This window comes from Triturus cristatus, chromosome 1_2 (genome assembly GCF_964204655.1).
Source record: "Triturus cristatus chromosome 1_2, aTriCri1.1, whole genome shotgun sequence".
Taxonomy (NCBI): domain Eukaryota; kingdom Metazoa; phylum Chordata; class Amphibia; order Caudata; family Salamandridae; genus Triturus; species Triturus cristatus.
The window spans coordinates 186,981,893-186,998,108 of record NC_140580.1 but is presented as its reverse complement, the minus strand read 5'-3'; the positions used below and the strand labels follow the sequence as shown (position 1 = coordinate 186,998,108).

Sequence of the window (16,216 nt, the reverse complement as noted above, 5' to 3'; positions counted from 1 at the left end):
AAAGATGCCTTGAGAGATGAAGCCTGGGAATCCCTCCATAAAGCCTCACTAATGAAAGATAGTTCATCATTTTGGAAAGCAGTAAAATCACCCTTTCTATCTTCTGGAGGTGGTCCCTCAATTGAAATTGCTATTTCGGAGGACCAATAGATCAAGCATTTCTCTACGGTGTATAATGGTCAGAGAAACATAAACGTACAAACCCATAATAATCAAGGGGAAACTAACGGGGATCCCTTAACGTACTACTCAGACCTCCAGTTCACGCTTGAGGAAGTAAATAGGGCAATTCCGGCAAGCCTGGGTGGCAAGGCACCTGGGCCGGATGGGGTCCCTGTAGATTTGTTTAAAACAAACATGACCCTTGGGGACCAATTATCACCCAGGTAATTACTGCGAGTTGTCGTACCCCTTTTCTAACTACTTGGGTGGAATCCATCATTGTCCCAATTTTTAAAAAGGGGGACCGCCAAGACCCTGGGTGTTATTGGCCTATCTCATTACTGGATTCCTTGACCAAAGTAGTTGGCCGAATAATCCTGGAACGCCTACATGACTGGGCTGAGGACAACCAGGTCCTATCTGATTTACAATATGGTTTCCGTGAGGGCTTAGGGACCACTGAACAGTGTCTAAATTTAGCTATCCTTGTTGGGAAATATACCCGGGTGAAGAAGGGCAGACTGATTTTAGCTTTCGTGGATCTCGCCGCGGCTTTCGATTCAGTGAACCACGGTAACTATGGGAGATCCTCGAGACCATGGGAGTGGATGCACAAATTATCCACTTTCTTAAGTGTTTTTATAATGACGCTAAGGCACGAGTGCGTTATGGTATGGGTGGTGAACGCACGGCTCCTTTTTCAATTAGGAGGGGGGTTAGGCAAGGGTGTTTTTTGGCCCCCTTCCTTTTTAATTTATATATTAATGGATTGGGTCAGGCCCTCCTTAAAGACGGACGAGATTTTCCTCAAATAACCGGACGCCCAATGCCTGTGCTCCTTTATGCAGATGACACAGTTTTGATGTCTCGTACGCAAATAGGCCTACGAAGGGTCCTTGGCAGCTTTTCTAATTTTATGAATGATCTTGGTCTTAGAGTGAACACTTTGATGACCTAAATAATGAGGTGTGGCTGTGGTAGTCAGAGGTCCAGGGACATGTTTGTGGACGGACAGAAGATAGAGCCCACTAAGAGCTTCTCATATCTTGGAATATTATTTCATAAAAATGACTCATGGACCCAGGCTGTCTCGGTTAAAAAAAACTGGCGTTCCTAAGAACAACAGCCCATGTGAAGTTCTCAAGAAAACTGGGCACGAGCCCTCCTGTAGAGTTTATTACAATTTACAAAGCAAATTGTATTGCCACTGCTATGTATGGGGCCGGGGTGTGGGGATTTGCAAATATTAACCCACTACAGTTGGTGGAACACTCCTTTTTAAGATATATTTTGTCTGTACCGGCTAGTACTTCCTCGTATGTTTGCCCTGCTGAACTGGGGCTTCCATATATTTCTGATCTTATTAAATTGGAACCTATCCTCCTATGGCATAGGATCTGGACGAAAGTAGAGACAAAATTGAACTGGGACATCTTAAAGAATAGTCTGAAATTGGAAGGGGCATTAGAGATACCATGGGTAAAGTACATTCGAGATTTTATGTCCGATTTAGGTCACTTAGAATACTTTACTGACCCGAGTTCTATCCAGACAGTTTCGAGAAAGGGCCAAAAAAGGAGGATGTCAAGTTATTGTACACATTAAAAATATCAGTAGAGATTTTAAAGCCCTTCATAATCAGCTGATTTTAACCACTTTTAGCATACAATCTTATTTAATATTTGTACGTGGTGGGTACGTTAGGTTACTATTAACTAGATTTAGGCTGGGGAACTTTCATAGATTTGTAACCTTTCCTAACATCAACGACTGGGCCCGAGACTTGCAAATGTGTCCATGTGACAACCAGTCAGCCCAATCTACTATCCATGTTGTTTCATTTTGTAAATTTCATAGGGAGTTAAGGAAGATATGGATTGCTTCAATTTAAAAATCACTTGAGATAAGACAATGTCGCCCGGCACTGATTATTCTCCAGCTCTTGGAGAATGAACACATAGCATGGAGGATGGCCAGGTTCTTGAAGAAAGTATTATATCAAAGGAAATGCATTGTAATTTAAGCGCTGAGAGTACTGGGGCATTGTCATATTTTTATCAAGTTTGACTTTTAATAATAATTTTGCATAAACTATTTTTCTTTCTTTTTATACCTGTCTACTTATGAGTAAATTAATTGTGTGTTTTATGTGCTTTTATGATTGTCTAAAAAAGCAATCAAATACATTTTTCCTGGGCTTGACTTAGAAGTAAACTCCAAGGGTCAGCTGGCTGACCAACTGTGAGGCTACAGTGACATAAAAAGCTACAAGAGCCACTTTTCCCTGAGTGGCCAGTAGCAACTGCACCTGAACTGGACCCTGCTCGTGGCCTTGGCTGAGCCTCATTCTGTCTGCTATGTGCAGTCCCTGATATCCTGGGAGCCGTAATAGAGACTAAGGGGAACTGCTCCAGAGAAAGCCTGAAACATTGGGGCTTAGGACCTTTTCAAAGACATCCAGTCTTTCAGTGGGACCTTGCTGCAAAGGTGTTTGGCTTCTCGAGGACTTCAGATACTGCTTGCAGGTTTGTTCAGCTGGAGGATGTTTAACTCCAAAAAAGAGGCAAAGTTCAAAGGCTGAATTATTATTTGGACAAAGGTGTGAAAAGTATTGTACCAACAGGGAGACTTTAGAGGGCATGATGTTTTCATTTTTACACTTGGAACTTTCTCTGAACAAAACTGTTTCAGTGGGACATTGTCTGATGGCTATCCCACTTCAGGAGGACTTTGCAGAATGCACCCAGCAGCCTTCTCCACTGGAGGATTTTGAATTCCAATTTAGAATAAGTCAGAAGGTAAAATCTTTGACTGGGATTTACCTTCTTGCTGTCAGTGTCTTATGCTTAGCACTTTAATTTTTTTTAGTGCTTTACTTTTTCTTGGCAATTTTACCTTAAATATCTCAAAAATCATATATGTGATTACCTGTATTGGATTTTAGTCATTTTTGTTTCATTTTCCTTATTAAACTTGTCTCTATAGACGTATAAATTGGTTGTGGGATTTTATTCTATTTTGCTTTGACTTTCATTGTTTTGGTACTGATAAACACTTAACAATCCAGGAGTGGGGGAAAATACAGGGCTGATCTTGCCGCAGAGACCTCCTCCATGCCTCTTTCATGCTCTCACCAAATGTCGGCTGCATCACCTTGCAGCACCCACTCCACCTGAACTGAACTGAACTTTACTCCCTTTTTTCAGAGATAATTTGAGCTGGAGGTAGCAAATGGGGCGCCTCTTCAAGTGAGGATGATGTGGACTCCCAGCGTTTGTTTTTGTGAAAAGTTTTGCAGCGGGAGATATTAGTGGAGCCCTGCCTGCAAATCCTTTCGGAATGGTGCCGCCACGTTCAAATGTCCACCAAAGCAGTAAGGGGGCCCGTAACCCCGCCAAGGCTTGAGCTGAGAATGGAAGCACAGATGGAACACCCCACGGGCAATGTATCCTACGGAGCCATTCTCTATGGTTTCCGTGAGGGCTTAGGGACCACTGAGCAGAGTCTAAATTCAGCTATCCTTTGCTCAGGTCAGCTCCTATACTGAAGGCATACACTCTGGAGGCCCGGGGGATGAGTCCTCACTTGCTGATATGTTCATGGCTGCTGCTCTGGTGGGGTTCACAGATAGTTCAATGATTCCTTCAGGTGGTAATATTGTAGCAAGAGTACCAGGATGGGATAGCACCGATTCTGCACGGTAGTCAAAACTCTAAGCACAATAGAAGAGGCTGTGGATAAATTGGATGCTGTTACTTCTGTGAAAAACAGTGAGCCGCCATCTAAAAACACTAGAGGTGAAACGAAGAAGCCTCAGGATGTATCTAAAAGTGAGCATGGTGGCAAATCAACCCCCTCACGACAAAGGAGCCAGACAGTGTATAAGGTGGCCAAAGGTAGCCCATTGCGGTACTGGGTAATGTCAAAGGGTAAGGTAAAGGCATTAATATCATGCTGATTTACTGCCTCACTGGATTCTCACAATCTTGCCAAGATGGAAAAGCGAGGCTCTGTAGAAACACTTTCTTAAATCTCTAGCAGCCCAGAAAATTCGGCCCCATTTGAGTTTAGCCTTTACTCACCAGTCAATGTCCCACCAGCCTGCTCTCCAGCAGCAGCTATATCTGATCGGTTCATATTGGACAATAAGCAGGAGCAAACACTACTTACTATATTGCAGATGCCTCAGGCTCAGTATGCAGAAGCACATTATGCACAAGTCCGAGTGGACAATGCAACTATTTGGCGTTCGCTAGCTGAAGTTACCAGTAAAGTATCAGCTCTTTCTACAGTGGTGGTGGAACTTCAGCAAAGGGTCTTGGACATAGTAAATACAAGATCATTAGTCAAAATCAACAGAGGTGGGTTAACTTATGTATATTTGGTATACTGGAAGGGAAAGTAGGGGGATGGCCTTCATCAGTTTATTGTGCAGCTATTCAGGTTAGCATTTCCAGAACTGTCTGATTGGGACATGGACTCTCAAATCCAGAGAGCACACTGGCTTCCCATTAGTCACCTGGCTAAGCCGAATACTTCTGAGACCAGCAGTAGGGTAGCAAATTATTATCCTAGCTTGATCTATATTGGCAATTTTCTGTTAAGGCAGGCCATTTTTATCAAAGCTCGCCCAGCAGCCCCTGTAATAGTAGATTCCACATCGATATCTGTTCAGTCAGATTTCTGTAAACCTACAATGGACAGGCTCTGGGAGCTGAGACAATTTATAGATCCATTTAAGGCTGATAAGATTCCAGTTTTCCTGCAGGAACCTGCTAGGTTCAATGTTAAGGACAGACAAAGGCGATTTTGTTCTACAGAGTAGGGCGCGGCACAGATTTTCTTTAGCATGAAAGGGCTGAATTGTGTAGAATCTTTATGGTTGTCTTTCTTCTCTCATAATGGGGATTTGTTTTTAGATTTTTCTTTGCTTTTGGTTTTTGGTCTCTTTTTTCTGATATATTGACTTCCTCCTCTCTTTGTCCCCATCCTTGGGAAGCTACACTATATGAGGGGTGCGGTCAGTGTTGGGTGACACAGGGGGTAAGCTTTCAGGGCTGTCAGGCCATTAACAGTGTTGGGTCAGGGTTGAGTCTGCCAGCCAGAGTTAAGGGAAGGGTGGCAGTTCATGGGGGAGTGGGGTGGTCCTTTGAGGGGTGCAAAATAAGTCAAAGTGATCATCGTTATTACTATGTTGTATTCTCGTTTTAAACTGTGAGGCGAAGGTCTTTTTAGATTTGGACGAATGGACAATGGACAAAAATGTGGGATCTTATCAATGGGTAAAGTTAAATGATTATGTTGGAATGTTTCTGGTTTAAATTTATCCAGCAATTGCCAATTAGTACGCAAGGAAATTAAAATGTTTAAGCCCCATTTAGTATCACTCACTGAGATACATTTAGCTTATGAAGACAGACAATTACTTAGGCAGCTTGGATACAATATAATTGCTTGTATATCTCAATACATCTCCATCAAGGGTATAGCTATCTTGATGGATAAATCACTAGATTATAAGTTGCTTAAAACTATTGTGGCTCACAGGAGCTGTTGGATGATTGTGCATCTATCATTGTATGGTTCTAAATATGTGTTTTTTACAGTATATGGGCCTAATGTTGATGAACCAGATATGATAGATGGGTTATCTTTAGAGCTATTGGAATGGACAGGTGAGCTTTTAGTTATTGGAGATTTTAATTGTACATTAAACTATACTATAGACTAGCAACCAATGTACCTCTCCTTAAATGGTGAAAGTTAAAGCCTCCATCCTTGAACTGGTGCATTTGAATTGTCTAAGGGACGCATGGAGGGCATTAAATAAAACATAGCCAGGATACACGTATTTCTCTGTACCACAAAGACACTACTCCAGGATTGATATGGCTTTTGTTAGTGATAATTTACTGCAAGCTGCTGACATGGAAGTGTCAACCAGAGTAACCTCAGCTCATAAACCTATATTGCTATTTTGCCACTTACAGATGACAGGAAGTGAGAGGTGCCCATTCTCCTTTCCTCGCCATTTACTTATGAAAATAGAAAATGTTCTGTCTGTTGCAAATAGTATGTCAGAGTTTGTTCAAATTAATAAGGGCACGGTTTCTCCATTGGTTGTATGGGAAGCAATAAAGGTCTTTATTGGGGGTATTACGCAGCAGTTAACTCTCCACAAAAACAGAAATAAAGAAATCAATTTGCAGGCACTCTGTTGGTCAGTTATGCAATTAGAACTCTTACATGCTAGTGAAGTCAGAAGGGGGGGTGGTCATGAGCAACAGATATTATATTTTTCTCTGATTGAAAAGTGATCAAACATGGGGAGGGTATTGAAGAAGAAGATTGCGGCTAGTTACAACAGGCAACAGTCTCTTCAATACGAGTATGGTGAGCAGGTTGGGTGCTTTTGGCATATCAAATTGTGGATAGGAAGTCTAGGAGTCACATTAATGCTAATAAAGGTGAGAGTGGTCTGCTACATATGCACTCACAAGCAATAGTGTGGCAATTTTCTGCTTTTTATCAGAGTCTTTATGGTCAGTGTGATGTATTTGATTAGAAAGGTATTGGGTGTTATCTATAGGGCTGTGCTCTCCCAGTGCTGGATGAGATGCATGTCTTGGCTCTTTAGGAAGAAATGACTAGTACCGAAATCACTGAAGCTTTGTCTGTGTGACCTTCTGGCAAAATACAGCTTGAGTTTTCATAAAACTTTCAAGAATAATATTATTGACTCTTGATCAACGCTATTTAATTTATAGGGGCAAGCGGGATGTTCCCTGCTCACGAATAAAGAAAGTTAAGCCACCAGAGGAGCGTGGCTCGTACCGCCCTACATCTCTCCTCAATGCTTATGCCAACATTTTTGCAAAAATCTTAACAGCCAGGCTTGCTCCTCTTATCTTGGGGTTAGTATTGAGCCGGAAACATGGATTTACTTTGGGGAGGGATACTACGGGTAATGTCAACACCGCAATTTCTGCATTCGATGGGAATGACACTGTTAGACTCTGAGAAGGTGCTCGACTGTGTCATGTGGGAGTGCCTCTGGGCAATGTTGATGGCCTTTGACCTGAATGATTTCTTTTATAAATGGGTGCAGGCTTTATATATGAATCCTAGTGCTCAATTGGCCTATGCAGGCTTATTATCTACTCCTTTTAGGATTTTTTTGTGGCACCCGACAGAGGTGCCCACTTTAGCTTTATTATTCGCTACATATAGTGAGCTGTATCTGCGTTTTTTGTATTTAAATGATCATATTCAGCCTATTATATCAGGGGTGTGATCTTACAATCACAGCTTATGCCGATGATGTGGCAGTCTATTTCTCTATTCCTTCATCTGCCTTGGAATCTATTAAAGACAAAGCCAATACACTTGGTATCCTTTCTGGGTGTAAGCTGAATGTAACTAAAACACAAATTCTTCTTAACTTTTGCCCATAAATATCAATTTCTGGGGTTTGTCCATTGGCTACATATTTAGGTGTTCAGTTTACGCCACAGGTGGAACAAGTAGTTAAGCTACATTATGAGCCTCTTTTGCAGATTGTCATAAAGAATTAAAAAAATTGGAGTAAGTTACCCATCAGCATTGTTGTGAAATGTAATATTTTTAAAATGAATGTTTTACCTAAATTCTTATATCTCTTTCATGCAGTTCCCTATGCGTTCCACATTCCTTTTTTAAACAGCTAGAGGGTGCCACTGGAAGCTTTATATGGAGCTATAGGCTGGCACGGCATGCAATATGGTTAACTTAGTTTCCTTATAATCAAGGAGGGCTTCAGCTCCCTGATTTTAAGCTTTCTTTCTGGGCTGCCTTTGCTGGACACCTTTGCAATAGGTTGACATTTGGTAATCAAGATTGCACCGCTTTCTGTTATCGCTTTACGCTTGGACCGGATAGCAGACTGTTCTTAAACATATTGGGTGACCCCAACTATTTCAAAAGGTTTAGATTTAAGGTTAATAAAGATATAGATTATATATGGCGTAAAATCTCATCCAAATATTCCTAACCACTTATGCCCTTATGGGATAACTTAATCCTCCCGGATATATTCCATGTTTCAATTGGCAGAATTTGGGCTCGCTATGCGGTTGATCGATTAGGACATATGTATGATTTAAACGGGTTTCGTACATTCAAAGGGCTGCAACCATCCCATGACCTACCCCACCGGTTATTATTTAAATTCTCACAGATTAGGGACTATATTTTGGACACTTGGTTTTATCCCCACTATCATTCCCAGCCTACTCTGGTATTCTGTCGGGGGTGTAATATAACATACGTAAAGTTTTAAATTGTTGTAGTCTTATATTGATAGAGTGTACTGAACCCTCTACAGTTTCTAATGCAGCCAAGAATTCAGAAGGGACTATGTCCTCAGAGAGGAGATGACTCCATTTAAAAACAAGTTTATGGCTATCGTTGATTCTATATTGACAACAGCTTTGATAGATGGTGCTTATTAGTGACTTCTTAGATTCGCTATAAAGACAGAGAAGTAAGCCAGACCTTACAGGTGCAGTAATAATCCTGCAACACAGCAAAATATAGTCCCTAATCTGTGAGAATTTAAGTAATAACCGGTGGGGTAGGTCATGGGATGTCTGTGCACCCTGAATCTCTATCAACGTTGGTGGGGAAACTCATAATGGCTTACCTCCTGAATTTTTTATTTTTCACTATTCAATTATAGTGCCTAAATATGCATTTGTCTACAAGAGCTTTGCCAACAGGATGTAGTTCTGCATGTTTACATACATGTGAAGCACATACAGCATATTTACAAGCTCAAACATGCTTTTTGAATATAACACTGTGCATAATGTACTGTTTTCACAAACAGTTGGTACATTTCACACCTGTAGATTGAACATTGTATTGCAAATCTGGGCCATAGATCCTTACATCACAACGCTGATGTCCCCATCGAACAGCATATGTATAGCCTCTATTAGACATTGTTTGAAAAACCCTGGCCCACGCCCAAGCCTATTGTTCTTTCCACAGTATTAAAAGGGCTTTTTTGATAGAATGCCAGAGGAGCTCCCTGCCATCGGACATCCTCTGCCAGAACGCATATTGCATACTCACCTGAGGGACATTTCCTGCTACCCGTAGAATGTACCACATTACTTCCCATATCCACTAAACACGAAGGGGCAGATTTATGAGTCCCTTGCGCCTCATTTACGCCGCCGTTGCGTCACTTTTGTGACGCAGCGGCGGCGCAAATCCTGCGCCATGATGCGGGGTATTTACAACGTGACGCATCTGGGAGATGCGTCACGTTGTAAAGCCCTGCGCCAGCAGTAGGCGTACCTGTGCAGGGGGGGGGGGTTCCGTCGCAGGAACGCCTCCTAAAAGTGGCTGAGTGAAATCTACATGATTTCACTCAGTCACTTTTGAGCCCATGCTGCGTCAAAACCCTGCGCCTGCTTGAAGCAGGCGTAAGGATTGACGCAGCATTGTGAAGATAGGTCCCCCCAAAGCATTGCTAGAGCTGCGTCGCGCTTGCGACGCAACTCCAGCAATGCACCACTTTTACGGCACAGATGCGTCACACATCTGTGCCGTTTTTGCCCCATGGTGCGCCGCATTGTGAATGCGGCGCATCCATGGTGGCGGAGCTGTGGCGCACAATAACTGGCGCATCCCTGCTGATATGCAGGGATGCGCCAGTTATTATAAATCTGCCCCGAAGACTATATTAGAAGAAATCAAATCCATGCATCTCGATGTTGATGCCTAACAGGACACTCAAGTGTTCTGGCTTGGTAAATAGGGGAGAGAAGGAACATGACTTGCCATTGACATGGCTGAAGTAGCCTATGGTCCAATAAATGAGGTGTGTTATGCAACTTGAGAAGCCCAGGGTTCACAGTTCTTGCTTCCTCATGCCGCCCTTACAGATCGTGCATCTTTGCTAGTCACACACACCAGAATGCCTGGAAAGGCACTTCGACCCTCATTATTCAGCTCAGAGTGTCAGCCTGTAGTCAAATGTGTCACATTGACTGCAAAGAACTTCAAAAGTAGTAAGTAGCTCACCATTCAAAGTCTGCCTCGGTGCACACGCAGGGTTCCGAGGACATAGCACTGGCATATTTTCCCTGCATGCACTTCTTTTCTGATCTGCGCTTCTTGTACGTCCTTCTGGCTCCCATTATGCAGGCTTCTCCCTGAAATAGAAAACAGACTATCACAAAAACAAAGCTTTGAATTCCGTTTCCCCGGAGAAAAGGATTTCTTTCAAAGGTTTAGACAAAATGTATTAAAATATAAATGAAACAAATAAAGTGATAACATTTTACAAAATGAAGAAGTAACCGTATGTTAAATACATCGAATATTCTACAAAATTGCTTAATATATAACATTAAGCTTATGTGTCAAAAGAGAAAAAAGTTTTGAGTTGTTAAGATAGCACAACATGCTGACCAAACCCACAAGACAGACAACGCTGCCTCAGGCTTTCAGCTTTGTATGGTCAATAAATGAGTACAGTTAGGGAAACATCGAAACTATTATTAGCAAGCCAAAGAGAGTTTGTACCATCATATGGAAATAACTGTTCTTTCTATATCTCAAGTCTAAGACATATCTACGATTAGCCTACATTTAAACATATTACTTATTTTTCACTGCTTCCAGATAGCTTCTGCTTACGATGCAGTTAGAATACTTTTCAGTGCGCTTCTCTCTGGTATAAACAGGATTATGTCCATCCTTTGTAAATGATGTCTACTCGAGGCATGTTCCTTACACGTGGCTTGATTGGAAATGGGAGCTCTGTTTTCTAAAGAGCAACCAATCCATTATTTGTGTGGGGTGCACATCTAGGCTTAAGTAGCTACAAGAGAGGATACACAAAGTAGAGCGGAACAGCGTGTGCGTTTCCAGGGCTCCTTTCCAGGAACTCTTTTCAATGCACTACAAAGTAGCACAAAAGGGCACTGAAAGGTTTTGCCTTTAATATGCGAACAAACAAATGTGTGATGTTTTCTAAAGTTTAAGCTTTTATCTCCCAGACGGTTTTGGGATGAAGTCACATAAGATAGCACTCATATTTAGCAGTACACGGCTAAATTATATTGTAAAATGCCATTAAATTTAAGTGAATGCAGCTTGTTTACCTAGAGCACCATAGCCTATCTTTCCTTTCAATTTCTGTCTCTCTTCATATTCCCTGCTTTGTTTTCTTCATCTTGCTCAAAGTGTAACCCTATTTATTTTTTTCCCTCTTCCCCGCACCATCTTTGTGTTTTAAATTTCTTTTTCTAATGCCTTCCTTTTCCAATGGACTTTTAATCTCCCCAAACTCTCCTACAGCACATGCTTTTGCTCACCCTCTCTCTTTTTTGGTCTCTCCATCTCTCGTATTCTTCCTCTCCTCCATGAGACATTCGTCTGTGCGTCCATGCATGCACATGCGTGTATTTGAGAAATGCCACGTGTCCCAGTTTGTGCCCAGCTTTTTGTTCTCTTGTGTTTTCACCTCTGTGATACGAGTCAGGTGAAAAGATCTTGTTGACTGTGAGTGAAATGACAACCCCTGACTGAATTGAATCCTCTTCTGCCGCTGGCGTGCTGTCAGGAGGGCAGAACGCTAGCATGGCATGAAAAGGTATGAAGGCTACCCCGTTATAAATATGTGTCCCTGTGGAACTCGGTAGCAAGAGCAGAGCACAGCATGTCGGAGGTTGTCCCTCAGTTTAGGAACCCATGATAATTCACTACATAAGGCTAGCACTGCGCTTCTTTTGCCTACTCAACAGCGGCGCGTCCTCCGCTGTGGTGGAGGAGCATTGCCCCCATTGCCAGCACCCTCAAAAACTTGCAAAATAAAACAATGATAAAATGGGTTTTAAACCCGTTTTATTATCGTTTTATTTTTCTTCTAATTGTGCTGAGTCTAGAGGGCAGGGCCGGGGGATGACAAGCACTGAGGGGGAGTGGTAGGTGCACTGCCTTCAGTGCACATGTGGGTTTGGCCGGCTGTCTCAGGACGACCAAACCCACATGCGCACTCAAGGTGTCTGCAACCCGAGCCGCTTTGTCGGGTTAACGACAGCAGGCACAGGCTCCCAGCCTCCCTGGGAGCGCAAATCAAGGACGCTCAGGCAAATCTTGATGCTGCTCTCAAGCTTTGAGTGCAGTGACAATATTGGCAGCGGGTGGGAAGCTGGGATCCTGTCTGCAGATGTTTTAAAAATGTGAACATCTACAAACATTTATAGCAGGTAAATCCAAAGTCTGTGAGTGAAACCTGTAAACATAATACGTTAAAACGATATAATCATCCTTAAATAAAGTAAAATATACTATATATAAAAAGCAGCTAACTCGCTTCATGGTGGACCTGAAGATTGACTCTTATCTACAAAGTAGATATCTCAGATTCTTATGTAATTTAGGCATACAAATCTGCCATCATTGGTTTAATTTGTGAATTGGGAGTGGCAACACAATCCACAAAACCGCATTTGTGTGTATAGACACAACGTTTTAAAAAATGTCCATTCCCAACCTTTAAATACTTGCAAAATTCGTCCTAAGAAAGGTACATTTAACTGTGTTACCTGGATGGTGGCAGATATAGTATACTTTAAAGCCCTATGAGTGTAGGGAAAGAGATTTTGCCACCACAAAGAAATACGTATTTTCCCTGTGGAGCAAAAACTGCATGATTAAATACCTAGAAATATTGGTGATGTTCTAGAAAAAAAACAGGAGATCAAAACGAACCACACGTAGAAGAAATCTTATAGGATTAGATTTCAGATCTTAATTAAACAGGGCTTTGTGAATTGTGCGACCATTTAGAAAATTAGAGATTTCTAAAAATCTCTGTGGACGTGAGAGAGGCAAACACAAGACAGTGATAATAGGAACAGGAAAAGAAAAAGGCTTTTCCTGTCGTGCCGAAAAACATTGTCAGTAAAACTTACATTAGTAGTATGAAAAGTACAGTGGATTGGAAATAGGCATCTAGTTTGGAAATAATTAAAACTTTCTGGAGCTTTGGGTGGGTGCTGGTTAGGCATGCTGTTAGACCTGTCAGCCTTAGGGTGGTCTTCCCTCCAACAGTTTGCCTTCCGACTCCATTTTTCTGACCTCGTTTTTGCTGATCTTAGGACTCTGAGCACTTTGGCCGCTGCTAACCAGTGCTAAAGTGCTCTCTCCTCTAAACATGGTAATATTGACTGATCCCCAACTGACATTAATTTACTTTTAAGTCCCCAGTAAAGTAGAAATACCTGCGCCCGGGTCCTGTAAATTAAATGCTACTAGTGGATCTGCAGTACTAATTACGCCACCCACTTAAGTAGACCTTTAAACATGTCTCAGGCCTGTCATTGGAGAGCCTGTGTGTGCAGTTTTAAACTGCTATCTCAACCTGGTAAGATAAACCCTTTACCAGTCCCAAACCTTCCTTTTTAGTACACGTCACCCCAAGGGAAGGCACTGGACAAGTCAGAGGGCAGGGAGAAATGTATTTCAAACGTTTTACATGTTCTGGTAGTGATAAACCCTTAAATTAATTTTTCACTATGGCAAGGCCCAACTCTCCCATAGGATAACATTGGAGTTGCCTTAATATATTTTACGTGTAACTTCTGAATAGTAGGAGATAACCGCATCATGTTTGGTGTCTCTGGACTCTCAATTTAGAACCCTAACTTATGATGAAAACTGATTTTAAATTACAATTCTGAAAATGGAACTTTTAGAAAGCTGAAATTTTCTTGCCTTAGCCATTTGGTGTGGGGCCTGCAGCCTTTCTCTGGTCACATGACTGGGTGCAGTTGGCAGTTGGGATTTGCATATTTCTCCGAGGCAGCCATAGATAATGGGAAAATAGGTGTGACTGGATGGGCCATCACTCACAGAATGGGAGGGAGGAGCTGGACTTACACCTGAAAAGGCTGTGTCCATGTCCCCACCAGAAAGGTCTAATGACCCTGCATTTTCACTCCAGCCAGCTTGCAGCAAGGGCAGGGGAGGCAGTGAATTCCTTCCATTTCAAATTCACTGTCCAAAAACTTCTCCCACCTTCCAGCACCGGGGTATAAAAGATGGACCTAAGACAGCACCACTTCAGTACACTTCTGGACCTACAGCCACCACCGAATACCTTCACTTCCTAATGCAGACCAGCCCCAGAAGCACTCTCTGTGGCATCCTCGCCTACAGACCCCCCAGACCTTGCGCCTCATCCGCCACTACCATTGTTGACCTCGTCGCACCCCACGCCATCGCCTCCTTGGACTATGTACTCATCAGAGACCTGAACTTCCACCACAACAATCTCAGTGACCCCAACTCCAACAACCTCACCAACAACGGACTGAAACAGCTCTTCACCACCCCTAACCACAAGGCAGGAAACACCCTCAATCCCATCTTCACAGGTAGGAACAACATCTGCTTTAGTCACACCACGCAGCCCCTCTGGAAGGACCACCACTGTGCACACTACTCTTTCAAACACACTCGCAAACACACTCCTCGCCCTCTGCAAAGGAACTGGAGCAAGGTCACAGAGGAGCACCTCAACTCCACGCTCAGCCACAACCCCCCCCCGCCTCGACCGATGCCAACTCTGCAGCGAAGGAACTACACCACTGTATCACGGACTGCGCAGATGAGCTCGCCCCCCTCCGCGCCACCAACACAAAACCCCCCCTGAAGGCCACCTGGTTCACCACCAACCTCCAAGAAGCTAGACGCTCCTGCAGATGTCTCGAAAAATGATGGAGAAACAGTAAAACCACGGAAAACCTGACCTCCTACAAGAACTCAATGGTAGACTACCACCAATGCATAAGATCCACAAAGACCTTCCTCCGGAACAAAATCCTCACCAACTCCAGCAACTCAAAGGAACTCTTCAACATCATCTAGCAATTCAACAAGCCCCACAGCGAAGCCACAGACATCACTCCCTCCCAAGGCCTCTGCAACAAGTTCAGCTCCTACTTTCGCCTGAAAATCAAAGCCTTCTATGACAACTTCAGCGAGCAGACTCCAAAAACCACCCTCCCCTCCAACGACAACAGCCGGCCGACCATCACTGCCTGGACCTTGGATACCACCATGACCATGAAGAGCACCCACTTGGGAGCCTCCACAGACCCCTGCCCTCCACACTCCACACATCGTCCACAGAGCCACCGCTGCCATAGCGCCCCAGCTACGACGCACTATCAATGCCACCTTCGACTCCGGCACCTTCCCAGATGACTGGAAATGTGCATAAGTCAAGCTACTCCTCAAGAATCCCTCTGCAGACCTGATGGACCTGAAGAACTACCGACCCATCTCACTCCTTCCCTTCACAGCCAAAGTCACCAAGAAGGTCGTCAATGCCCAGCTGACAAAGTTCATCGAAGAGAACTCCATCCTTGACCCCTCCCAATCCAGATTCCACAGCAACCACAGCACCAAGACCTCCCTCCTTACTACCACAGATGATATCCGCACGCTACTCGAACAAGGCCCCACCGCAGCCCTCATCCTTCTAGACCACTACGCAGCCTTCAACACCATCTCCCACCACATCCTGGCAGCCAGACTCCACAACGCAGCAATACTGGGAACTGCCCTCGACTGGCTCCGCTCCTTCCTTGCTGGCAGAACCTAAAGGATCAGACTCCCGCCCCTTCTCTCCAAACCCACAGAGATCAACTGCGTAGTACCACAAGGATCATCACTCAGTCCCACGCTCTTCAACATCTACATGACCCCCCTCGCCGCCATCGTCAGACAGCATGGACTCAGCATTGTATCCTACACTGACGACACCCAGCTAATCCTCCCTCACAATGGACCCCGAAACCACCAGACTCAGCTTCCAAGAAGGAATGAAAGACGTTGAAGCCTGGATGAGCAGCAGCTGTCTGAATCTCAACTCGGAGAAGACAGAAGTCCTACTCCTCGGATCTTCCCCCTTGGTGTGGGACAACTCCTGGTGGCCCACTGCCCTCGGCACCTCCCCCATCCCCAAAGACCACACCCTGAACCTCGACAT

The 16,216-nt window shown here is 43.6% G+C and overlaps 1 protein-coding gene across 2 annotated transcripts in view; it reads right to left on the bottom strand.

Moving 5' to 3' along the window:
- The window catches only part of LOC146867033 (VPS10 domain-containing receptor SorCS1-like), a 3,068,338-nt gene that overhangs the window by 572,656 nt on the left and 2,479,466 nt on the right, over window positions 1-16,216 (bottom strand). For both annotated transcript variants that reach the window (XM_085603449.1, XM_085603451.1), the window contains exon 16: window positions 10,234-10,364. In XM_085603449.1, coding sequence (XP_085459575.1) covers window positions 10,234-10,364 — 131 coding nt within the window. The remainder of the gene's footprint in view (window positions 1-10,233; window positions 10,365-16,216) is intronic.